A 25,185-nucleotide genomic window follows, 5' to 3' on the forward strand; every position below is an offset into this window, starting at 1 on the left:
AAACACCGATGGTTGAAAACGGGCTTTCAGAAATGTGACCTCTCTGTTTGCACCAGTAAGGTCGCCGTAGGTCACCTGCCTCTCAGTTCAAAGACAACAACATGACTTCTTTTAACAGATTTGATTGTTTTTTAGCCTTTTTGGAGACTCTAAATTGGAAGTCAGTCTTGATTTTACATGTTATAGTAGGCCTGCGTGTTTTTTTGTTCAAATTGACGTGACTGTCATATGTTTAGCTCATTTAGCACTTGTTGACTTATTTGAATTGTGCTCACTGCAGCAGCGTGGAAGTTAAAACAAGGGTTAATGCTCTGAGTGAAAAGGCCAAAGCGAGGTCTTGAATGGAGCTGAGCCTGATCAGAGGGGTTTGCCTTTTAAACCTGAAATTTGAATGATGTTGATGTGTGCTCGCTTCATGCTGCTGGGCATCTTTATGCACACACACATGCATCCTGTGTAGAGTTTATGCTGTCAACCAAACCCAAATGTTCCTGTGTAAAATGCCTTGTCATCAGTTCTACCCAACGGAGGATAAAAAGAACGATTTCTGTGCAATAAGTACGTCTTTTAACCTACAAGGACATGCATCCCATCGGAATATTAGAGATATGTTGAATACAAAGGTTTGTTTTACGCTATTAGCCTTTGCATTGAGGACTCTGCAGCTAAAAGTTGGGGTTCTTTACCTCTACTAGTTTAAATAAGATAAAAAACAATATGGTGTGTTTTTGGTTGTCTTGTTTTTTCTGCCAAGCTTTTGAGTGTTTTATTCTACACATGTAGTACTTTTGAGTGTTTTATTCTACACATGTAGTACTTTTGAGTGTTTTATTCTACACATGTAGTACTGATGTGACTTTCTGCTCAGGGAGGCTTTTAGATTGTTGTTATGGCAAACCCCTGCTCAACTCCTGCTAGTTTGGCTTTAACAAATCTCTAAAACCTTTTGGTGAAAAAGAACAATTCAGAACACGGTTTCATAAAAGCAATATTTGAAAAATGCTTTTGGAATAAGGTGTCTGTTTGAACTATGTTGTATTACATTATTTATATGAAAGCCAAACTCATAACTTGATCTTATTTATAATATTCTAGCAGACCTCAAAGCTTATCTTCGAATGTGAACATATAAATGCTTCAGCTGCTGTTTTACAAGCCAGTATACGGATGTGCTTGTTATGAAACTGGTGGGTTGGCGTGATTTCAAGTGGTGCAACATGTTTGAGCGAGGGTGGATTTTAACACGTCTCTGGAAGCCTCCACTCTTAAGCGGACCTTTATTGTATTGCTGTGAATCAAGCATTGGGAGATTGTACACTTAAAAGGAAACGATGCACAGGAAATGCAGTCATCTTTCAAAATAACAAACAGGAAGTGAAAGGAACTTTGTTGCCTTTGAATCCTGAAGAGTTGAAGATGTTGGAGTCACCTGATGTTTTCTCTCTACTGACAACACAACGTTGTCCCAGATCAACAGTCTATGCAATCTACTCCGTTTCTGTTTTTGGTTTTCTTCTGTCAGTCTCATCACGGCTGCTGGCATCTAAATCATCCTCACATTAAAGTTTTTCTGGCTGTATTCTTTGGATTTTGAACTCATTGTGGAAATTGAATTAGGGAAGCAAGCATAGATGAAAAGCAATGTATATAATTTCTTAAAGAGAAGTCACTGTTTTATGTTGTCAGGGTGTTGTAAACGTCTGTACTACAGGACATTTCCTCGTTTTGTTCATCAAAGCAGAAATAAGTATTCAAACTTTCCATACATATTGACAAACAGCAAAAATAACTGAAATTTGTGATTAGATATAATAAAATTATAAACAAAATAAATTTTCAGATTAAAAATTCTTTATTTTTTCACATTTACCATTACTTTCAATTATGAAATACCGTTCTAATTCCTATATCACATTTCACCACTAGATGTCACCGTTGGGTAAAGTTAACAAGTGCTTTGACAATTAAAAAGGTGTTTATCATTCATAACAAAACATATTAGAACGAAACTATTACTCTCTAATAGTTGAGTGTTACTAAGAATTTGGCAGTCGTACTGCCCAAGGGATTATGCTGAGGACTGAACACATTTAGAAAATACGTGAAAAGGAAGAAAATTTACTTTTATTTAGTAATGATTATTCTGTATTACAAAAAGCAGTCACTTCACAGCAGAAATAAAGGACTATGCAGGATTCGTAGTCATAATTTACAAAGCCATTTAGTGCCAGTTTGGAAGGCAATCACGCATGCGCACTTGGCACATTTAGGGAGGCTGAAGAGCGCTGCTGGTCCTCTCAGCTTATCCCGAGCTACAAAAGAAACGTGTCTTTTAACTAGTATGAGGCATTCAATACAGCGATAGGTTTTTAACAAAACAATTAGTGCAAGTCGTGCTTCTTCACTGGAGATACCACCGTCTTTTTTGTCTGCCGTGGAGCGGTTGTCACCCGGGCCGTGAATCGGGTTCTGTTGCTGGGAGGAGACCACACGGACTTGCCTCCTCTGCTAGCATTATTGGCCGGCTACGATGCGTCTCTGCAGCTGCTGTATTTTCAACCCAGCAGGCCACTTTTTAACCAGGCAGGTGTTTGGTTAACTGTTTAACCCGACGGGACCAAAGGGTGACTTGGAAGTACGCCACACCTTTAAAAGGTAATGTCTTTCCTGCGTGAGCTAACGTCATTCAATGAATACCGTAGTGGTGCACAGCCAGCTAAATGTTAGCTAACGGTAGTTAGCTGTTAGCCATTTGCATGGCCAGCCGCTAAGGCTCCCAGTTTAGTGGGGATGGCTAACGGTTATTGCTTTGTAGAGGAGGGCTTTGAAACACTTAATTCAAGGTGTAGTTTCTTCAGTTGCCTCCCTTGTAGGCCGTAGCCACCTGGTAAAGCACCAATGTAAAGCTACAGTTTCCAAACTAAGCTGATTTTAACCAAGCTCGCCCGAGAGAAACAAAAACAATGACTGGTGTCGTCTGAGTAGGTAAGGCAACACCTTTAAGCAGCTCTGTGGTAAGATGCAGCTCAAGGATGTATCCTAGGGTAAATTATGGATTTCTGTCTAACCCAGGCCATGTCTTACAAGAAAGTCACAAAAATACCTGAAATAATTGAGAAAATATGCGTAATTTATCATTTTTGGAGAGAAGATGCAGTTGCATTTACTTTTAAATAAAGGACAAGTCAAAAATGTTAAATGTTTAGAACAATGACCATAGTTTTGTAGCATCGTTTATTTTATACAGTCATTTGATGCAATTTTTTTATTATCTTAATTTGACCAGCATCAGAACGTTTATTGTAACTATACTCTAATGCAATTTTTGTTTTACATAAAAAATACTAGATACTTAATTCAGAACAGTGTTTAGTTCACTTGCATCCAAAAGAAATTTCAAAAAACATCTAAATTACTGCGTGCATACTTTGATATATAGAGAAAACATCCATTTACAAGCCATGCCTAAGTGTGTGTTTACAGCTTATGAATGACTCCCATACCATAATTTAGTTGTTTTTACTCCGCTACTTTCCCTGTATTTTAGATTTTGATTGTATGCTTTTTTTTCTTTATTATTATTATTTTTAAACCAAGGATGGATGTTGATTCAAGTACTGGTGGGGACAGCACCAGGAAGAAAGGAGAACTGGCTGGGGCTGGAGAAGCCACAATGGATGTCGTACCCCTGGAAATGTATGACTCCGCCCGAGCAAAAATAGCTGCCAATCTGCGATGGCTGTTTGCCAAAGCCTATGGCATTGGTAAGTTGTCGAATTATTTTCATACATAAATGCATTGTTTCAGATTTGCAGACTGCTCCAGTTGGTTTGTATTCTCAGCATTACAAACCCAAAAGGTTGCATATTTCAGACCAGAGTTTTACACGACCTGAGATCACTATTATTCACTCTGACATTCTTGACACCATGATAGTCAGCAGATTGTGTGGTGCTTGAGCACCGAAAATGACAAGGAAAACTCGAGACTTGGTGTGTATGTGCGTGTGTGCGCGCGTGTGTGTGTGTGTGTGTGTGTGTGTGTGTGTGTGTGTGCACTTTTTAACCAACTCTCATCTCCCATGACACTTGGAAACTAAAACCTCCCTCGCTGACTCACCAGATTCTTGAATTCCTGTAGGATGACCACTGATATCGAATCCAAATTGGGCTGATTGGCAAACACTGAGGATGAAGCTGTGTTTGTTAGTGCAGTCAGTGTGTGGAAAATACTGACCTTCCCTGGCAGACTTTCACACTCAAAAGTAGTACTGTAAGTGGGTCTTTTTGCAATGATTTTGTATATTTTTTGCTGAAAACATTTTAGAGGTTAATGAAATCCGACTCAAACAACACGGTAAACATAAGCATTATTTTACTTTTTCTTTTACTCGAGTAAATGGCCTGTATTTGATATAGTGCCTTCTAGAGTCCTAGAACCCCCCAAGGTGCTTTACGCCACAGTCATTCATGCTCACACATACACACCCTGGTGATGATGAGTTACATCGTAACCACAGCTGCCCTGGGGCTGACGGACAGAAGCGAGGCTGCTGTACGCAGGTGCCACCAGTCCCTCTGACCACCACCAGTAGATGACTTGTGTGATAAAGACACAGATTTGTCAGATTAGAAACAAATGTTTTCACGAGTTTATTGGTGTACTTCACATAAATACACAGTATGTGGAGTCGTTTTAAAATGGTCTTGGGTGTGTTATTTAGAAGTAAAATTTGGCTACATTTAGGACTGAAAATTTCCTACTTTATGACAATTGCATTTGGGAATGTGGAGTTATCCTTATGTTGACTTTGGAAACTTGTAGTGACAATTTCTGTGTTCTAAAAGAGGTTGACAAAATAAGTTATTATACTTAAATGGAATTTAAGCTACAATGTAAAATTTTAAAAATAAATTGGCTTAAATATTTTTTTCATGCCTCTGAACAACATTCTAACATAGTATAGTTAAAAATATATTGTGGAGACAAAATAAATAAATAAATAAAGTGGTTTTCTTGCATTTGTCTAAAAACCTCCACCAGTAACATGTTTTTAGACTGAAGGCAACCATTGTGCTGTCTGGTTGTTGGCCTCATTGACCCGCCACACTTCCACATTTCCCTGGGTCCTCCACTCATAACACACTCCTGTATTTAGCAACAGAATGCCACTGGTGCGAGAGGTTCTTTACCCAAAAATATCAAAGAAAGGAGAAACAGCCAGCTGCTACTGCATCAACTTTAGGACAAACTGCTTAAGTCCCAAAAAGAAAAACACCATATGAATTCACGGACAACAAAATATTCTTAGATATAGACGATGGCGACTGACGTTTAGGTCTCTCGTATCCTCTGGCAACACGGGTTTCCAGTTCCGGCAGAAGCGCTTTAGGGAAAATATCCAATGGGAGGGGTGAATGTTCCGTTACTGTGTTTGCGTTCAAAACCTAGCTTGTTTACAGATTCATTATAACAGCTTTAAATATTTTGGTCGTCTCTGAAACAGCTGAATCAATTTCAGGGTTATTGGGCACTTGTTGTTTTGTTGCTGCCGAGGAGTCGGCGTCTTTTGTGAATTAGCAAAGCGCCAGTGCTCGGCAGGACTCCTCTGTGTCATTGTGCCCCAGGGCAGCTGTGGCTGCATTGTAGCTCATCATCACCAGCGTGTGAATGTGTGTGTGTGAATGGGTTAATGACTAGCGCCCTGGGGGGTTGTAGACCCCTAGGAAGGCACTAAACAAATACAGGTCATTTACCATAATGCTCCAGATGTAACACTTTGCCACGGTGGCACAGGTTGCCTGCTGGAGGTGGTCGGAGGGACCGGTGGCGCCAGTGCTTTTTACTTTGACGAAGTTATGAGTGTAGATGATTAAATTCTTGTGTAAACATTCAGAAGACCGAGAACGCTTTACAGTGTGACAAGTAGTCATAATTAGGGGTGTGTATTGCAAGAGTCTGGCAATACGATATAAATCATAATTCAGTGCAAGTTTTTTGAGAAAACTGAAGAAAATACGGGCAACTTGGACGTCGGACTGTAAAATATTAAGTTGAATGGAACACCAGAGCAGGCTAAGGTTCTAGTCATCAACGAGATGACAGAACTAGAAAAATATAACTGAAAAATCAGAGCGAAATATGAGGGGAAGATCTAAGATGCACAACCAACTCGGATGGCTGACAGTTTACAACCGACAACTCGTATAGATGATGAAAATGAGACATTGGGGTATGACAGCAATGAAAACCTAAAATATGAAAGAACAGGAAGAATGATGACTGTTGTTGATGGAGTGATGGAATGTTTAACAGTGGAAATAAGTATGGAAAAGGGGAAAAATTGAATTGTCAGTTGTATATACAGAACACCAGGATCCAAGATTGAGATATTTAAGGACTATATGGAGGAATTATTTACAAATATTAATCAGAAAAGAATGTTTATTTGTGGGGATTTTAATATTGACCTATTGAATCCAAATCATAAGAGTACTGAAGAATTTATTGATTCCATGTACAGCATGGGTTTATTTCCACTGATAACAAGACCGACCAGAATAACATCTCATTGTGCAACTCTAATAGATAATATATTTACAAATACAATAGAAGAAAATATAAAAAGTGGGCTGTTACTCAACGATATAACTGACCATTTACCAGTCTGTGTCTTATAATTGCCACCATGAAGTGAACAATGATGGGCACAAGATTAGGTACAAAAGAATAAGAACAGAGAGGACATTAAACTGTCTTAGAAATGAACTTGTAAAGCATGATTGGAATATGGTATATGAACAAACGGAAGCTAATCAGGCGTATGAAGTATTTTTAAGAACATTTAACACATTATTTGATAAAAAGTGTCCAGTAATTGTAATCAACAGGAAACACAACTATGCAGGAAGACCATGGATGACTAAAGACTACAAAATGCTAGTAAAAAAAAAGAATACCCTATATCGAGAATTCATAAAAACGAGAACAATAGAGACTGAAAGGAAGTGTAAAAAATACAAAAATAAATCAACAAAAATAATGAGAACATGTAAAAGAGAGTATTTCATTAGAAGGTTACAAAATAATAAAGATAACATAAGAGATACATGGAAGGTATTAAACAGCATAATCAAAAATGAAACAAGTACTAATGATTACCCTGGGTACTTTATGGAAGGGACAAGGAGCATTAATAATAGGAAGGAGACAGTAAATGGTTTTAATGAATTCTTTGTAAATACAGGGCTGAAACTGGCAGAAGAAATAAAGGTTGATGGAATAGAAAGGGACACTGGTGAAAATATTGAAAGGAATAAAAGCTCAATGTTTCTGAAAGCAGTGGAAGAGAAAGATCTATGACATAGTTAGAGGACTTAAGAGCAAAACCAGCACAGACTGGAATGATATTGATATGGTAACAGTAAAAACAGTCATTGATGGTATTGTAAACCCATTAACATATATATTCAAAAGGGGTTTTTCCTCAGGATATGAAAGTGGCTAAAGTTATTCCCATTTACAAAACCGGTGAAAGGCATCATTTTACAAACTACAGACCAGTGTCTATACTCTCCCAGCTCTCTAAGATACTGGAAAAACTGTTCATAAAAAGATTTGACAGTTTTGTGGAAAAACATGAATTACTGTCGGATATCCAGTTTGGGTTCAGAAGTAACAGATCAACAGCTTTGGCAATGGAAGAGATAACGGACTGTATGGATAATAAGGGGTATGCACTCTGAGTTTTTTTAGACCTAAACAAGGCGTTCGATACTGTGAATCATGAAATTCTATAAAAAAAATGAAAGGTACGGGTTTAGGGTACTAGTTGGGGATTGGTTAAAAGGCTTTTTAGGGAATAGGGTTGTCACGGTAACCGGTGTAGCGGTAAACCCCGGTAAAAAAGTTGACAATAATAATAACCGTCTTGTTTTAAAAAAAAATCTCGGTGGGTTACCGTGGCTGCGGTGTAGGCGCGGTGACCCTTACCAGCCACCGTATCATCTGCTGAAGTTGCCGGCAGCACATGCGCGCTTTGTTGTTTACAACCAAAACTTTCTTGAAGCTAAAGCTGAAATAATGGCCAAAGGAGGAGACGGCAGCGCTCAGGACATTTATTATCCCTCAAAGAAGGCAAAGTGGGAAGTACGGGCATCTTTTGGATATCTGAAGAATGCCGAGGGACAGCTGATAGAAGACGGCTATCCTGTTTGCAGCACGAGCAGAAAAAGTGTCTGTGAAAGGCAGCAACGCTTCAAATCTCATGACACATCTGCGTGACCATCACCCACAACTCTACAGTCAACGCAAGGCAAGCTAACGTTAGCGTTTTAGCTAAAATGCGTGATCCGAGGATTTGGGTTGAGGGAGAATGCAACGAGTCGCTATATAAAGCAGCCGCAGCGCCGCTACCTGCATATAAACCGTGTTGCGGACGCCGCCATGTTGAAATGACGCTATGCATTACGGGGCTCCCAGGGGCAGATAAGAGTTGGTCTCTCTCCCAGAATAATTATGAATTTAACAATGATTACTGCCTGATGACATTTTCCCACATCTGCAAAGCTCACTGGAAGGACACAAACCGAGGACAATATTTTCCTGATATAGGGTTTATTACTCAAGTAAGGGTAAAAAAGTATCTGATTAGAAGGCTACTTGAGTACTGAGTATCATCTGATCTAATATTTTTAAAATGATGACATCAAACAGACATAAAATAAGAAGTTATGGGCAAATATTGGTATTTTAAAGACTAAAGGGAAAAAATGTAAACAAATAAACAACATAATTACAAAATAACACATTTTAGGCTAAATTTAGACACAAACTGAGGACAATATTTCCTGACATACAGAGTTTAAGTGTGTGAAATGTAGCACGTTTAAAAAAAAATACCGCGATAATACCGAAAACCGTGATAATTTTGGTCACAATAACCGTGAGGTTAAATTTTCACACTGACAACCCTAGTAGGGAATATGAAACAATATGTACAAATAAATGAATACAAATCTGATTTGATGGATGTAGCTTGTGGCATACCTCAAGGTTCAGTACTGGGACAAAAATAGTTTATTATGTATTTAAATGATATCTGAAGAGTATCAAAAAATTTTAAAGTTTGTAATATTTGCAGATGACACAAATATACTGTGTTCAGGTGTGGAATTGACATAGGTCTTGGAGTTGATCACACAGGAATTAACAATATTAAAAAAGTGGTTTGATATAAATAAACCATCATTGAATCTAGATAAAACCAGATTTATGTTATTTGGAAACCAAAAGAAAAACATGAAAATTGACATTTGTGTGGATAATGTATATTTAGGAAGAGTAAATTAAATTAAATTTCTTGGTGTGATCAATGACCATAAGCTCTGTTGGAAGCCACACATTACTTATGTTCGGGGGAAATTGGCATGGGTCGTTGCCATCCTGGGGAAAGCAAAGATGTTGGATCAGAAAGCCCTGCACATGTTCTACTGTACTTTACTACTGCCGTTAATGAGTTGCTGTGTAGAGGTCTGGGCAAACGCATACAAAAGCAACATACAGACGATAACTATAATACAGAAAAATACGGAAAACTGCTGCCACCTAGCTATTGGAGTTTGCATTGCACCACACAAGATGTTCAGTAAAGGTTTGCATGAAAATTCTCAATAAAATTGATTCACTGCATTTAAATATTGATTCAGTATCATAAAACAAACTCTCACAATATTTCAGTGTATCAATTCTTTCTTGCATTGCTAGTCATGAGTTGCTGTTAGGGTTAGGGTTACTCCGGATGTCTTCTTGTCATGGTGATGCCACTTTGACTCCTATCTGATGCAAAAAGCACAGGTTTCAGCACTTTGCAGATTTGCTGTGACTGCATTGCCTCTGGTCAAACAATCCTGCTGATCATATTAGCCTTTCTTTGTATCCTGTGTTTTTTAATTTACATGTCCACGGTCATTATACAAATCTCCAAATGTCACCAAAGCTTTCAGTCTAATCTGATTGGACAAAAAGTTTGGGTTTTTAATGGTGACTCAGATTATAATTATAAAGAAGAAGTCTGTCTGTTTTTAGTCTGGAATTTAGTTCTACGCTTGTTTTTGCTCCAAGGTTGATTTTATTGTTTGTAGCTCAAACTGAGGCTCAGACATATTTGTTTGGTTCTGTTGCTGTCCGTCATCATGGACCATGGCTAATGATACAGACTAGAGATGGATAAGAGGAGCATCATCCTGAACACAAACAAGCATACACTACAAATCTGTCTGGATTTGGATGCTGTTATGTTGCCGTAGAGGACGCAACCCCAAAGCCTCTCTGGCCCGCAGGAAGGCAAATCTCAACTGCAGTTACTTTTCTCCAATGGAGACTTAATAAATTGGGCCAATTTAATTTCGCCCTATGGCAATGCTGCACAGTCGTTAGCTTGGCTTGCACAAACATGAGTAGTAATGTGTGTACAGATGATGTGATTTTGTCTCATCAAACAATAAGTCTAAGCATTTAGCAAAATTGGGGTTGTTGGGGATCCAGGTGTGTTTGTTGAAATTGTCAACGTTTCCTCTCTTTGAAGTCTACTTGCTGTGCAGCCGCCCTCGGCATGTGCCGCAGCTGGTCCCAGCCTTAGCAACCGACCGCCAGGCAGACATTAACACTGGAGAGAGAACCTGTCATAGTCGCAGACCTGTGTTCGACCCTGTTTGTGCTGATGATGGCATGGTGCAGGTTATGGCTGACTGACTCTGATGTAGGACATCCTGAGTCTTGTTGCCAGACTTCATCACCATGCTTAACCCCACCCCTGGTTAGTAAATTTTTCAGTCCGCTCTGGGTTGCAGGAAGGCGGGGGCAGCTGCCACGAGACGTTAGTGTCTGTAGAAGGAAGTCGGACGTGAAGACGCACCTTAACAAGACCCTTTTGTTTAGAAACACAGTAAATTCCACTGTCTCAGACGAGTTCAGGCTCTGTCTGCGCTCTCCAGGAATGACCCCAACTGCTGGCTGTTGGGGGTATGAGATTATTCCAGTTTTACCACAATGGCCTCATTAACATATTGTGCATGAAGACATTCAGGACATGGTTGCAGAGGGATCCAGTGTTGCAGTGGGGATGAATCTGACCTGAAAACCAGTAGCGGTGGCTGTATGTCGTGTTCTGTTAGAACTGGCATCATATAGCAACAAACATCTGTGCATTAGAGAGGTTTGAGTCACCAAAGACCTCTGAGAACATCATAACTTATCTTGACTACTGACACGACCAAGAAGCTGTGTGAGTTTTGCAGAAAACAAAAATGATTAAAAAAATCCAGTGACTAAAAAACAGATTAGCTGCAAGTTAGGAAAGCCCGACTTCCACAAATGACTTAGTTCAGTAAGGGTTTTTGACATGCTTTTGTGCTATTAGCTTTTAATTATTATTCAAGAATGATTATGATAAGATAGTATCAACATGTGACTTTCATTATGAAGGCCACAAAAGAGAAATGGCTTTCATGCTAGTTAATGTAAACATAAACAATCTCCATTACTAATCTTCCAAGATTTTCTTTTTCATTTCATCATATTTAAAAGATCTAGTTCAAAGATGATAGTCTCTTTCCTTTTCCAGTTGCTCATGTTATCGTCCAGCTTCCTGCCCACGCTCCAGTTTTAGGAGCCATCGATGAGGATTTTTAAAAAGTCTCCACAGACTGTACGGTTGATGTACCATGTCCCAAAGCTCTGGCAGAGCTCTGTAGAGGTTATTTAAACCAGAACACAGCTTTCTTCACAGCAGGGTATTGGAAGCGTTTAGTGACTTTTAGCCCTTTTAGCATGAGGCTTTCCTTGCTGTATAAACTTGGTTTGTGCATGCTTTAAGTCAGCTGCTTTGCTCTGTGCCCTTGTATGGTTGTGGGGTCTGGTTGTGAGAATGACTTCATATTCAGATCAGGAGAATTGCTTCTATAAGTTAGCTTTTGGGACTTGGTGATGTCATTCGAGAAGCTTTTGCTCTATGAAGACCTGGATTAGCAAGCATCAGTGGCACTTTCTGTCCTTCAGGTGTTGCAGAGTGACTTAAAATTACAAAGAGCAAATATTGCATAAACACTTTTGTACTGTCTGGCATCTCTGTAGTCTCTATCTGAAGCACACCAGCACAACACCTCCCTTCTTTCTTATAAAGTGTCTATAATCATACCAGAGTGAGCCTATTCAGCATTTGTCTTCACCAGAAGTGTCAGTCTGTGCTATCTGATGCAAAACTGCACAGTATGATCTCCTTGCATTGTTGTTTAGTTGACTTAAATGCTACATCACTTCATTGCAGACCATATTCCAGAGCATTTGAGAGACCCATTCTACACAGACCAGTATGACCAGGAGCACATCAAGCCACCTGTCATCCACCTGCTTCTATCCTGTGAGCTTTACTGCCGCGTGTGCGCCCTCATCCTCAAGACGGAGCAAGCCGTGTCTCTTCAGTCCCACCTGTCGGTCATCCAGGCTCTGTCCAGGAAGGGCATTTATGTCATGGAGAGTGACGACACACCCGTCACAGAGGAGGATCTGGCCTGCATTCCAATCAAAATGGTGAGTGAATTTGTTGAAAGTTGCACGTCACTTTTAGTCTTCTCTCCTGTTGGATATGTTATATGAACACATTCAAATCAGAAGAAGCAGCAAATGATTAGATTTTTATCCACTGGAGCCATCAGCTCTTGAGATATTTAGAAGCTGGTTCAACTGGGATGGAATCTCGGCATTTGTTTATTGTAGTGTCTTTAGTTTTTGCACTTTGTAGAATGCAGTTGACTGTCTGATTTGTTAAATCAGACTACAGAACTGAGCTGCATGCTTATCGTTTCAATTCAAATTAGGAGGTGAAGTTTGACTGTCATTTGTGAGCGGGGATTGCATTCTGCTGCGTTGTAGCTGTTCATTCTGACATTCATAGTCCGATGTGGCACCGCTTACCAAATTAAACCAAATGTGAGAACCAGTTACATGTTCCACCTCCTGGCGAGAAGTAGAACTGGTTCTCATTCTGGACTAAAGTATTTACTGTAAAGACCGTTTCCTCATCTCTTTTAGTGTCTCCTCTTATGTAGTGAAATGGTATCATTAATAGATCTAAGCTATTACTAAGAGTTTGTTGTTGCAGTTTCACGTTTGGAGCATGTAGAGACAGGCGACCCACATAGAAACACAACAGGATGCATAAAGTGAGTTTTGCATAATATGGCACCTTGTAAAATATATCAGTTCATTCAAATGCTTTATGTGATTTGAAATAGCCACACATTATTATACGTACATTATTCCTGCAGGCTTACTGAAACTCCACAAACTAAACATTGTGCAGCGGTAGGGCTGCACAATATATCGAACAATTATCGTCATCAGGATAACAGGACGTGCGATAGGCCCATCCCAAAGCACGTCAAAAACGGCGATAAATGTTTGGTTCAAACATTTCCGTCCGTGTCATACATCAGCTTTTTGTAAACCAGCTCTGTTTTTTACGCAGAAGTATTATTTGACCAATCAAACGTAGCCCTTCTGATATGCGGCCAATCAGATGGGTCCGTTCACGTAATACGCCCGCCCCCTACGTAGACCCTTAGGATGGAACGCAACACCCGAACTGAGTTAGCTGCGCCGTTCCCTTGTTCATCATGCTGGCTCACATTAACGAACGCACTTTGTGCTGAGGTTTCTGGATTCAGCGCTGCTTTCAAACGTGAACGTGAGTCCGCTCGGTGTCGTTAAGCAGCTGATGATAACCGGGCTGACTCTGACATGTGCCAGTGAACCAACCCACCTTTATGTCGCTAGTGTTAGCCCAGGCTCCGGTTAGCTTCCAGCTAAAAGGCTACAGCTCTCTCCTCCCAGTCCCACCCTGCTAAAGAGGGCCTGGAAAAGTTCCCCCACACATCAAAGTGATTTTTCATTTATGAGCTTTTATAACCTTGTTAATCAGGATAGTTGATTTGCTGCTGCACATAAACTGTCAGTCTGAAGCTCTGCTAGCCGGTTAGCTTAGAGGAGCTAGTTCAATTTGTTAGCTTGTTATCAGAATCATAGTTGCAGTTTCATCATCTGAGCTGCTTTTTAAGATCCAGGTAAACTTGTTCAATTTGGGCTTAAAAACAAACGTTTTCACATATTTTCCATGTAGTTTTTTGCCAGTTCCTCTTCTGAAAGGTAGACAATTGTTTTTCTCTTTCCCTCAGAAAATCTTAATATTCTCCTAGTTTGGCCCAGCACAGTTCACTTCCCAATTACAGCAACAGCCTTATATCATAACCACATAAGTGGAGAAAATGCTCAGTAGCAATGAGAGAATTTGCTGTTGCATTTAAGTGATGTTAACTATTATTTAACATTTAAACTATTTCTAAAAACCCTGGTAGGGGATGTTTTTCTGTATTTGGAGCATCAGAAAAAGTTTTATGGTGGAGGTGATGTTTTAAAGTCACTGAGAAACTGCATGCATGCAGTTTGTTGTTTTGCTGCTAATACAGTAGCAGGTGCAGCTGCTACTGTATTAGCAAATGCAGCTGCTAATACAGTAGCAGCTGCACCTGCTACTGTATTAGCAGCTGCACCTGCTAATACAGTAGCAGCTGCACCTGCTACTGTATTAGCAGGTGCAGCTGCTAATACAGTGGCAGGTGCAGCTGCTAATACAGTAGCAGGTGCTAATACAGTAGCAGGTGCAGCTGCTAATACAGTAGCAGGTGCACCTGCTACTGTATTAGCAGCTGCTACTGTATTAGCAGGTGCAGGTGCTAATACAGTAGCAGCTGCACCTGCTAATACAGGAGCAGCTGCACCTGCTAATACAGTAGCAGGTGCACCTGCTACTGTATTAGCACCTGCTACTGTATTAGCAGGTGCAGCTGCTCCTGTATTAGCAGGTGCAGCTGCTACTGTATTAGCACCTGCACCTGCTACTGTATTAGCAGCTGCACCTGCTAATACAGTAGCAGGTGCAGGTGCTAATACAGTAGCAGGTGCACCTGCTACTGTATTAGCACCTGCTACTGTATTAGCAGGTGCAGCTGCTAATACAGTAGCAGCTGCAGCTGCTAATACAGTAGCAGCTGCACCTGCTACTGTATTAGCAGCTGCAGCTGCTACTGTATTAGCACCTGCTACTGTATTAGCACCTGCTACTGTATTAGCAGCTGCACCTGCTACTGTATTAGCAGCAGCACCTGCTACTGTATTAGCAGCTGCACCTGCTAATACAGTAGCAGGTGCTAATACAGTAGCAGGTGCAGCTGCTGCTAATACAGTAGCAGGTGCAGCTGCTAATACAGTAGCAGGTGCAGCTGGTGCTAATACAGTAGCAGCTGCACCTGCTACTGTATTAGCAGGTGCAGCTGCTACTGTATTAGCAGCTGCACCTGCTAATACAGTAGCAGGTGCTAATACAGTAGCAGGTGCAGCTGCTGCTAATAAAGTAGCGGGTGCAGCTGCTGCTAATACAGTAGCGGGTGCAGCTGCTGCTAATACAGTAGCGGGTGCAGCTGCTGCTAATACAGTAGCGGGTGCAGCTGCTGCTAATACAGTAGCGGGTGCAGCTGCTGCTAATACAGTAGCGGGTGCAGCTGCTGCTAATACAGTAGCGGGTGCAGCTGCTGCTAATACAGTAGCGGGTGCAGCTGCTGCTAATGCAGTAGCGGGTGCAGCTGCTAATGCAGTAGCGGGTGCAGCCGCTAATACAGTAGCGGGTGCAGCTGCTAATGCAGTAGCGGGTGCAGCCGCTAATACAGTAGCGGGTGCAGCCGCTAATACAGTAGCGGGTGCAGCCGCTAATACAGTAGCGGGTGCACCTGCTACTGTATTAGCACCTGCTACTGTATTAGCAGGTGCTAATACAGTAGCGGGTGCAGCTGCTGCTAATACAGTAGCGGGTGCAGCCGCTAATACAGTAGCGGGTGCAGCCGCTAATACAGTAGCGGGTGCAGCCGCTAATACAGTAGCGGGTGCAGCCGCTAATACAGTAGCGGGTGCAGCCGCTAATACAGTAGCGGGTGTAGCTGCACATTTTTACAATAAAAATGTTATGTTGTAATGGAATTCATGCATTAGTTTTTGTTTGCTTTGAGCCCAGAGCAGACGTCACACGCCAGACGACGTCAACACTGCGTACTTTAGTATTTGTTCATTTATCGTGAGTAATATCGATATCTCAATATTAAGCACTGTTATCGAATATCGCAGGTTTTCCTAATATCGTGCAGCCCTATGCGGTGGTATTTAACCCAAAAGCGCAGACGCTGTTGCCACATCACACTGAGATGAGGGAAGGCCTGGCCTACATGCAGCAATGAGATCCAAACTCCCACCTACAGCACATCACACAGGACAGCACACTCGCTCCCAGTGAATATTTCTTTCCCCTTGTTACTATGGTAACCTACAACATTGTTGAACAGGCCTTTTCACTGCATGGCTGACCGGTAGATGATGATGATGATGATGATGATGATGATGATGAAGTGCTGCTGCTTTTCCTGCTAGTGGTCTGACTAAATAATCCATGCCGTTGTGCGAGTGAGCATCCAGACACAAAGCCCACGAGGGGATGAAATATTAGGAGCTTATCTCTGATAGACTGTTGGAAGCCTCCTCCTGCTTTACTGACTTGACACGATGTTTCCATGGCAACCCACATATTCCTACTATTCGAGCATCTCTGTATGAATGAGTGTGATCCTTTGCTTGCAGACAGTCTTTCTTCACCTTGTCTGACATGTTTTGGGGCAAGAGCTTGTAAAACCCTGAAGCTTCTCTCCTGGGCCGTCTGGAATTGTTCTGTGTGCACAGAGTCTGGCCGTGCACAGAGTCTGGCCGTGCACAGAGTCTGGCCGTGCACAGAGTCTGGCCGTGCACAGAGTCTGGCCGTGCACAGAGTCTGGCCGTGCACAGAGTCTGGCCGTGCACAGAGTCTGGCCGTGCACACACAGCGCTGGGGGTATCCTGCTCGTTGGGCTGCTGTGTTGGAGAAAACAAAGTGATGGAACAATAGATCATGTTTTACTCATACTCACTATATATTTATTTTATGCTTCTTATTAATATTAATATTCAGAATATGCATGTTGAGATTTTATGGGCTTTTCATAATCATTAAAAACCTCCAACTGTTTATTTTCTCTGTGCAATGCAAAATAATCACATCGGTTTTGTTCCAAGGTAACAAAAATACAAGCAGTTAGAAAAATGTTTATTTTTGTTTATTGTTTCTGAGCTTTGCTGCACAGTAATCTTACACGACACCTAGCTAAAGTCTCTAATGTCGCACTCTGGAGCTTTATTTCTCATGAATTAAGAATAGTGAGTCATGTAAGTTATTTTGTGTCTGGTAGTTAAACACGGATCACAGATTCATGTAAACCATGAGGTTCGTACCAAACATTACTCATTACTCTGCATTAATGCTCTAATTAAATAGTGTTATAGCCCAGTGAGAATGAATGTGTTATAGTTCATGTGCATGAACACCCTTGGAAAACAAAACGCTTTGCATAATAGAAATCTTTGCTAGGGCTATGTTCAGCTTTCTGTATCGATCTCTATTCTGTTTATTTCATTTTTCCATCTCAAAGTTTGATGGGAGATTTTAGGGCCGAACGATTTATTTTTTTTCTTCAATATTGCAACTGCGATTTAATTCACGATTATTTTCTCAAGGGGCTTTTCTCATTTTTCAACTAACGGAAGCAAAAAATAAATAAAAATCTATGTGACTTGTACTGAATATAAACAAGTTTATGTATCTACATATTTATCTACATGTCATAACAAGTTTATTTGTCTACATAAACACAAGTAAAAACAAAATTTTGTACCTATTTGACTAATACCACTTTTTTACTTTTCATTAGACTCCAAATGTAATAATTTGGCACGTTCCTAATTCGTAATTCATAAGAATGTAATCTGCGATATTGGCATTAGCATCCCTATGGGTTTTTCAATGTATATTAGCGTTGTGCTAACCACTCACTGCCAGTCGAATTGCAGCCTTTGCCATTAGAAAATCTCCTTTTGTCACATCACAATTTAATTGCACATGCAGGAAATCGTTCAGCCCTAGTATATTTTTGTGTTTATGTCCCCGTGTGTTGTGTGGTGGGAATGCCCTGAATAGCTCTCCTTTACTGTGCTAACAAACCTAATCTCTGTATTTCCATCACCTGGATTAGGCTGGCAGCCTGATTCAAACAATGGTGTGCATTTATTTTTCATTATTGTTTGGGTTCCTATGGAACAAGCCATTGTATTTAGAGTTAAAGGTGGATATCAGAGTATAGTTGTGCCAGCTGAAGTCGAAGGTTTACAGCATTTAGCTGGTGTTAAATCTCACCTAGTCCTACGTTTGTGGAGCTCAGGTGTTTTGGTTTTCCCATCATTCTTTTAAGAGCAGAAATGTCTTTTGAGCTTTTTGTTATTATAACGCTGTGGAGAGACACTGTGTGAGCCGACTGAGACATTTCAGCCTTGGTGGAGTTTCTGGAGTCTTTTAAAGGTGTGGTTCACAATAGGGCTGGGCGCTATGGCCTCAAATCTATATTGTGATATAATCTGAAGCATGTGCGGTAACGATATATATTGCGACATCGTTTTTCCTCTGTTTATAAATGTCAAAATGACATGCTTTTACATATCCTCGTGGCAAATATATGCAACATGAGGCCTATAGGCCTCCTCCTCTGCCCACGCCATGCTTGCAGTCACTGCCATTCTGTTGTCCCGATGTCAGCAGGGTGCACATCTTAGTGACGTCATTAGTTATCGCGATATCGCCAGAAACTCTATCGTTACCCAATCTTATATTGTTTCTACCTTATATGGTTCAGATTGCCCACCCCTAGTTCACAGCATGGCAGAACTAGTACAGCCGCGCTGCTGTTATCCAGTCGAAGGCCAGATGTCCAAATACCAGAAAATAAGACTCAAAATCCTGTCATCCGAGCGTGTTTCCCCTGTAGCTGCTTTACTTTCTGAAACAAGCACACCTGATCACCCCTCCCCCCGACCTACAAGGCATTGATTCTTTTAGAGACCACTGCAAATGTATTTATTAAAGGAGTGATTGTCATTATTAAAATGAAATAGAAATATTCTGTTTCTCTCTCACCCAGAGCGCCCACATATCCATGATCGATGCCCTCATGATGGCGTACACAGTGGAGATGATCAGCATTGAGAAAGTGGTGGCTTCTGTAAAGCGCTTCTCTACCTTCAGTGCCTCTAAGGAGCTGCCCTTTGACCTTGAGGATGCTATGGTGTTCTGGATCAACAAGGTCTTGACACATCAACATTAACATGACTTACTACAACATGTCTTGTTACGGTGCATTGAGCTTCTTACTCTGTAAGGCTCGGCTGACTGGGATTGTGGGCGACCATTGCAAGCAGCACGTAACATACATGTCATCAGTCTGTTAGGATGGACCTTTCAGCACGTTTTGAGTTGAGTTTAAACCGTTTGCTTACATGGATTTTAACATGATGTCATGGTTTTTTTCTACAGGTGAACATGAAAATGAGAGAGGTTACAGAAAGGGAGCACAAAGTCAAGCACCACCCTCTGGAGTCCCCGAGCCATCCGAAGGTAACGCGACTTCCTGTTAGCGTCTTTGTTAAAACCTAATTCTTTTGATTGTGTCTGTGACCAGCTGGCGCCTCTTGTTGGTTTCATCAACAATGTAATTTATAGTTTGGAGCCATCACATTGTCTCTTTCTTCTTGTTTCTGGGAGCAGTTCCAGTCCTTTTGCCTGTGACCTCTGACCTGTTAATCTCTTTGCTCCTGTTCCCTATATGTCCCTTCCTCCCTCTTATTCCTGCAAACTGGATAGTCTCCCTCCAAATGGTATTGGAAACTAGTCCCTGTAAGTTGGATGCCAGCCCCAGTAACCATTCCTCCCTCCCTCGATCCCTCCTGCACGTATAGTCTTGTGTTGATGTACGCTCTCTCCACTATGGCTCATTCAAGCTCGTTCTGTGCTGCAACATGATGCCAACGTGTCACCAGACGGGGAAGAAATTCACTTTATTTTTCCTTTTTTCTACTTCCTTTATGACAAACGGATCACATAGATGTAACGTTATTGAAACTCTAGATTTTCTGCGCTACACATCGTGTGCTACCTCATTTCAAGCTCAGCTCGGCCATGTGGACTCTCAGTGCGTAAATGCATGTGGATATTTGCTTTGTCCAGTGAGAATAAAGAGCCGATCCATGTCCTCACCTCTCCTTTGCTTTGCAGACCCATCCTCTCACTGATCTGCTTTGTCATTCTTCCTGCAGCCTGTATCCTACACACACACACACACACACACACACACACACACACACACTGTAAATGGTAAATGCTCGTGGCCTCTGCTGACTGTATCTCTGCTCTGTGTGTATCACGCTGATGTCATGCCCGAGCTGGCCCACTGCATGCTGGAGCCACAGGAGATCTCTGAAGTGGTACTACTGTATTTTATCTTGGCCAGGGCAAAGGTCACCAGTGTAGTCTCCAGTTTAGTTGTTAGCCTCTCCTGTGACATTGCTTGAGAAAGATGTGTTCATAGTAGGGATGTAACGATGCTCCGAGAATCGAAATCGAATTGAAAGGAGCTTGAAAAAGCACCAGCATCATTTAAGTTGCATGTCTGAACCCTAGAAACTTCTGACAAACACAGTAAAGACCAGGCAGGGCTGATGCTCTGTATTTAGAGTACCACAGCTTATTGGTCATAATAATATATACCTTGAGCTCTTAAAGCACTCAATTTGCCGTACCCTACAGGAGCATGATGGCTCCCCGTAAAATACAATAATGATCCAACATTTTAGACGGCGCGTCCTCCGGTTGTGGAAAAGAAGAGAGGGGTGGTGCGGAAACGGGCCTTGGACAATTATAAACGTGGCGAGACCTGTAAATATTGCTGAGGACAAATCTGTAAAAGAGGACGAAGGTAAACTAAACGGCGCATCAGAAAGGTGAGGAGATGACAGGTGAAATCAGGAGGACACTCGGAGAGAGCCTGTCTACATCGGGAAGTAATCAGACTTCTCTGTAACTCCTGCTTTTATAGCAAGTTGCACATTGAGCAGAACTTTAGCACCAAGTGTTTTACAGAATAGAGACGAGCTTTTTGTTTTTTCTGTTCTTTTTCTTTCTGCTGATCTAAAAAACGACTCGATCCATGACTGAAAACCGGGATTCGATCAGTCTCGCCACTAGAGGCCAGCATGGCTACAGCAGGCAAACACTTATCGGTTTGAAGTCAGCAGCATTTTGGCTTCTCCATGTTTACAAATGAAAAGGTTGAACGAAATACCGACGAGACAAAAATAAGAATTGTGAACTAAAAATCGGGAATCGAATCGCAGCCTGAGTCAGTCGTTACATCCCTAGTTCATAGTTTTGTGGAATAGATTTTTACAAGACGTTGAAGTTTTAACAATAGTACCAATAGCCGTGTTTCTACTGTAGGAGTTCTGGGAATTTTCTGGAAGAAGGGAAGGTGACAGAGAAAATGCGATGGCTTGGTCCTCCCAGCTGTTGTCTCCATAAGAGCCGGCCCATTCAGATCTTTGCTAAGACGTCAGCATATCGTGACGTTTCGGTAGTGATGTCGCTGATCAGCGCCAGAATGCATCCACAAACATTATTGACATTAAAAGTTTTTACTTTGTCAACATACACCTTAACGTAATTAATTTGGGGTACAAGCAGAGAGGCAGTGTGATGTAAAGTTAGCATTCAACAACCAGAAAAAGCGCGGTGTTTAGGTACATTGCTGTCCCACCCAGCACCTCTGTCAGGCTTTTCTGAGTAAATACAGTACAGATTCTTCATTGGTTCCTGAAGGGCCCAGAAAGTGCTCCTTTCAGGCCGGCTCGGTGGAGTCGAGACCGGCACATACCCGAAACTGGAAACGGGCCTAGTAGGTTTTTGTTTTCATTGTGCCTGAACCTGTTCTGGGTGGGTTTTGATGTTCCTAACCTTTTATTTAAAAGGCCATGAAGCAGTTCACGGTTTTAAAAACAAAATTAAAGTTAGTTTTTACTCCTTTGTAGATTTATTACAATCCAGTTCCACAGCGGTGGCGTGTGACTGAACTCTGACATGGTCTTAAACTGGACACTGACATTTCTATTTTCTGTCACGCTGAGTATTTCTTAGCTGTTTTTATTGAAATATTCATCTCATTCTGGGTGGAGTGGCCCTTTTTTCTTCACATCATTTACCGTACATGCTATTTCATGAGAAACGGTGCTAGACGGTTTTAGTGGATTTTCGTTTTTAGAAGCAAACAGATTTTTTTGCCCATATTTTAGTGTGATTAGTCATTTTGAGCGCTGTTCCCAGAAACAGATCTGAATATATTTGGGTCTTTTTCACAACTTACTTTTAAAAAATTCCAAGTGTCTAATCGGAGTATATTTTTGTTTCCTACATTTTGAGTATCTGCGTTGTGAATGTTCAAAGCTTAACACCAAAACTAAAAGCATCACTTTTGAGAATGCACCCAATTCACAGTGGGTCAGTGATTATCCCTGTATCCATCCCAGTTAACCAGCTCGTGCTCTGGTTAAACTGGGTTTCATTGCTGGCCATCTGTCCATTAAAGACATGTTGTTGATCACCACTCTAACACCTTCACCCCCATCTACTCACAGCATACCTGCCAGGTTCTCCCTAGCGTGTGCAGAATGAGCTCTAGCATGTTCAGACCTTTTCATTCATGGTTGATTATTAAACTAGCAGCTGGCCTCTGAAAAGGGTTTGTACTTAGATTAATAAAATAAATATCATTCTTGTGATGTGAACCTCCGGGGAGAGCCTTGAGCTGATACTCTCGAGCATTAACAGAACGATTAACATCCGTGCTCAACATCTGCTTTGATCAACTCGTATAGACCTCCATGTTCTCTTGGAGATCTATGTTTCTACCAGGCATTTCTTTAAAGAGGTTTTTGATGTCAGCAGCAGCTTGGGGCGTCTGTGTTCTTGTCTAAACAAACCAGTGATCATCTCCCCCTGCTGGTCAGGTGCGGTATCGTCGGGAGCATGCATCAGGTCGCCTGCTGCCTTTCTTCCCGCTGCTAGAAGATCTCATGAGGGATGTGTGTGATGGAGCGGCGCTGCTGATTGTGGTCCATTACTACTGTCCAGACATCATGAAGCTGGAGGGTAGGATGTCAAACACATTCATCGTCTCGCAGATGCACACCTCAGGTGTCGCTATAGTAGACCTTTCGACCTTCCATAAAGAAGCTTTCAGGTGTTTTCATGGAATAATTGCATTGAATTTCCACAAAAGAACTGCACTAATAGTACCGGTAATAGTTTTTGGTCTGTTTAGGTTTTTTACATTTGCATTAATTTCTACAAATACCACCATCCCAGAAAATAATCTCTTAGCAAAAGTTCCTTTTTTAGTAACGTTAAAACTTATTAATAGAAAAAATGGTGATTTTTAAAATAATGATTAAATATCTTGCGGTAGATGTTTTCGGAAATGGGAAAAAGAGTTTTGAGTTAATCTCAGAAAAGAGTCAGATTTTTTTTCTGAATACTCGCGTTGTTCTCAGGATTCTGAGGACAAATCTAACTTTCTCTTTAGTGGCATTAGTTCTCTTCCACGGACATCTATTAGTAATTACTAATTGTGTCTTTTCAAGAGCTTCTTCTGACAGTAGCAGCTTAAACAAGCTTGATTTAGGTGGAAAGACATGACTCGTATCAGCGAACAAAGGTTTGTGGTTCTAACCCCACCAGTCCCTGGCACACATCGAATCTAGCATCCATGTGTGATTCTATTTTGGTTTCGAGCTGTGGTCCTCGCAGCGTGACATTTATAGCAGTCGGGTCATTGAGCTGTATCCTGATCTGACCTGATCTCTGCCTGTCTGATCAGATATTTGCCTGAAGGAAGTTCCTTCCATCGCTGATAGCCTGTACAACATCCAGCTGCTCCGAGAGTTCGCCGGTGAATATCTGAACAAAAGTTGCTATCTGACAACAGAGGACATGCTCTATTCGCCACTTGTTCTCAAGGTACACAATAAGGCAAAAGTTTTTATTTTAACATGAAAAATGTAACCAATACTTTGTTTTTCACCATTTTCTGTGCAGCTCAATCTGATGGTCTTCATTGCTGAATTATTCTGGTGGTTTGAAACCGTCAAACCAACGTTTGTTCAACCCAGAGATTTTCAGGAGTTTAAAGATGGTGAGCACATGAATAAAAAATGGTTATTACTTGGTAATAAACACCTGAATGAAAGTAGGGTTCAGCTGGTCTAAAGGTAAACTGAATTCTCTGTTTGTGTTCAGAAAATAGCAGCTGACCCAGTTGCTGTGCTTCACTTATGCTCTTTTCTCTTACTCAGCTCGAGCTGTAGCTCATCCCAAGACCTCCCGTCCATCAGTGCCCATCTCCAATGCCACCAAGCGCAGCTTTTTGGTTAGTCCTGGTGTCACCGACAACCAGAGCAGCCCTGAAGTCTGTAACAGGTACTTCCTGCACCCTGAAGACTCTGACCCCCTGTAAGTCTTTTTTTCTAGTCTTTCTTTACATTTAACCTGTTCTAACCCTTATAGGGTGGGTGAGTGCAGCCCTGGTAGGGTGGGTGAGTGCAGCCCCGGTAGGGTGGGTGAGTGCAGCCCCGGTAGGGTGGGTGAGTGCAGCCCTGGTAGGGTGCAGCTCTGGTAGGGTGGGTGAGTGCAGCCCCGGTAGGGTGGGTGAGTGCAGCCCCGGTAGGGTGGGTGAGTGCAGCCCCGGTAGGGTGGGTGAGTGCAGCCCCGGTAGGGTGGGTGAGTGCAGCCCCGGTAGGGTGGGTGAGTGCAGCCCCGGTAGGGTGGGTGAGTGCAGCCCTGGTAGGGTGCAGCTCTGGTAGGGTGGGTGAGTGCAGCCCCGGTAGGGTGGGTGAGTGCAGCCCCGGTAGGGTGGGTGAGTGCAGCCCCGGTAGGGTGGGTGAGTGCAGCCCCGGTAGGGTGCAGCCCTGGTAGGGTGGGTGAGTGCAGCCCTGGTAGGGTGGGTGAGTGCAGCCCCGGTAGGGTGGGTGAGTGCAGCCCCGGTAGGGTGGGTGAGTGCAGCCCCGGTAGGGTGGGTGAGTGCAGCCCCGGTAGGGTGCAGCCCTGGTAGGGTGGGTGAGTGCAGC

The 25,185-nt window shown here is 41.9% G+C and overlaps 2 protein-coding genes across 8 annotated transcripts in view; both read left to right on the forward strand.

Annotated features, from left to right (window-relative positions):
* Positions 1 to 1,579, forward strand: part of ubac1 (UBA domain containing 1) — a 20,534-nt gene extending 18,955 nt beyond the window's left edge. For all 3 annotated transcript variants that reach the window (XM_054730249.2, XM_015960580.3, XM_015960581.3), the window contains one exon: positions 1 to 1,579. This exon is cut by the window's left edge and continues 569 nt beyond it. The gene's annotated coding sequence lies outside the window, so the exon portion shown is untranslated.
* A 537-nt stretch (positions 1,580 to 2,116) lies between these two features.
* Positions 2,117 to 25,185, forward strand: part of camsap1b (calmodulin regulated spectrin-associated protein 1b) — a 34,280-nt gene continuing 11,211 nt past the window's right edge. Inside the window, exons 1-10 of one of the 5 annotated variants that reach the window (XM_054730234.2) lie at positions 2,117 to 2,655; positions 3,598 to 3,764; positions 12,326 to 12,588; positions 19,158 to 19,319; positions 19,550 to 19,630; positions 19,877 to 19,909; positions 23,071 to 23,212; positions 23,940 to 24,079; positions 24,158 to 24,254; positions 24,415 to 24,571. In XM_054730234.2, the coding sequence (XP_054586209.2) occupies positions 3,599 to 3,764; positions 12,326 to 12,588; positions 19,158 to 19,319; positions 19,550 to 19,630; positions 19,877 to 19,909; positions 23,071 to 23,212; positions 23,940 to 24,079; positions 24,158 to 24,254; positions 24,415 to 24,571 (1,241 nt within the window). In that variant the 5' untranslated portion in view covers positions 2,117 to 2,655; position 3,598. The other 4 variants (XM_054730235.2, XM_054730236.2, XM_054730238.2 and 1 more) reach the window with 4 other exon arrangements.

The sequence above is a fragment of the Nothobranchius furzeri genome, chromosome 10 (genome assembly GCF_043380555.1).
Source record: "Nothobranchius furzeri strain GRZ-AD chromosome 10, NfurGRZ-RIMD1, whole genome shotgun sequence".
In the NCBI taxonomy this organism is placed as follows: Eukaryota; Metazoa; Chordata; class Actinopteri; order Cyprinodontiformes; family Nothobranchiidae; genus Nothobranchius; species Nothobranchius furzeri.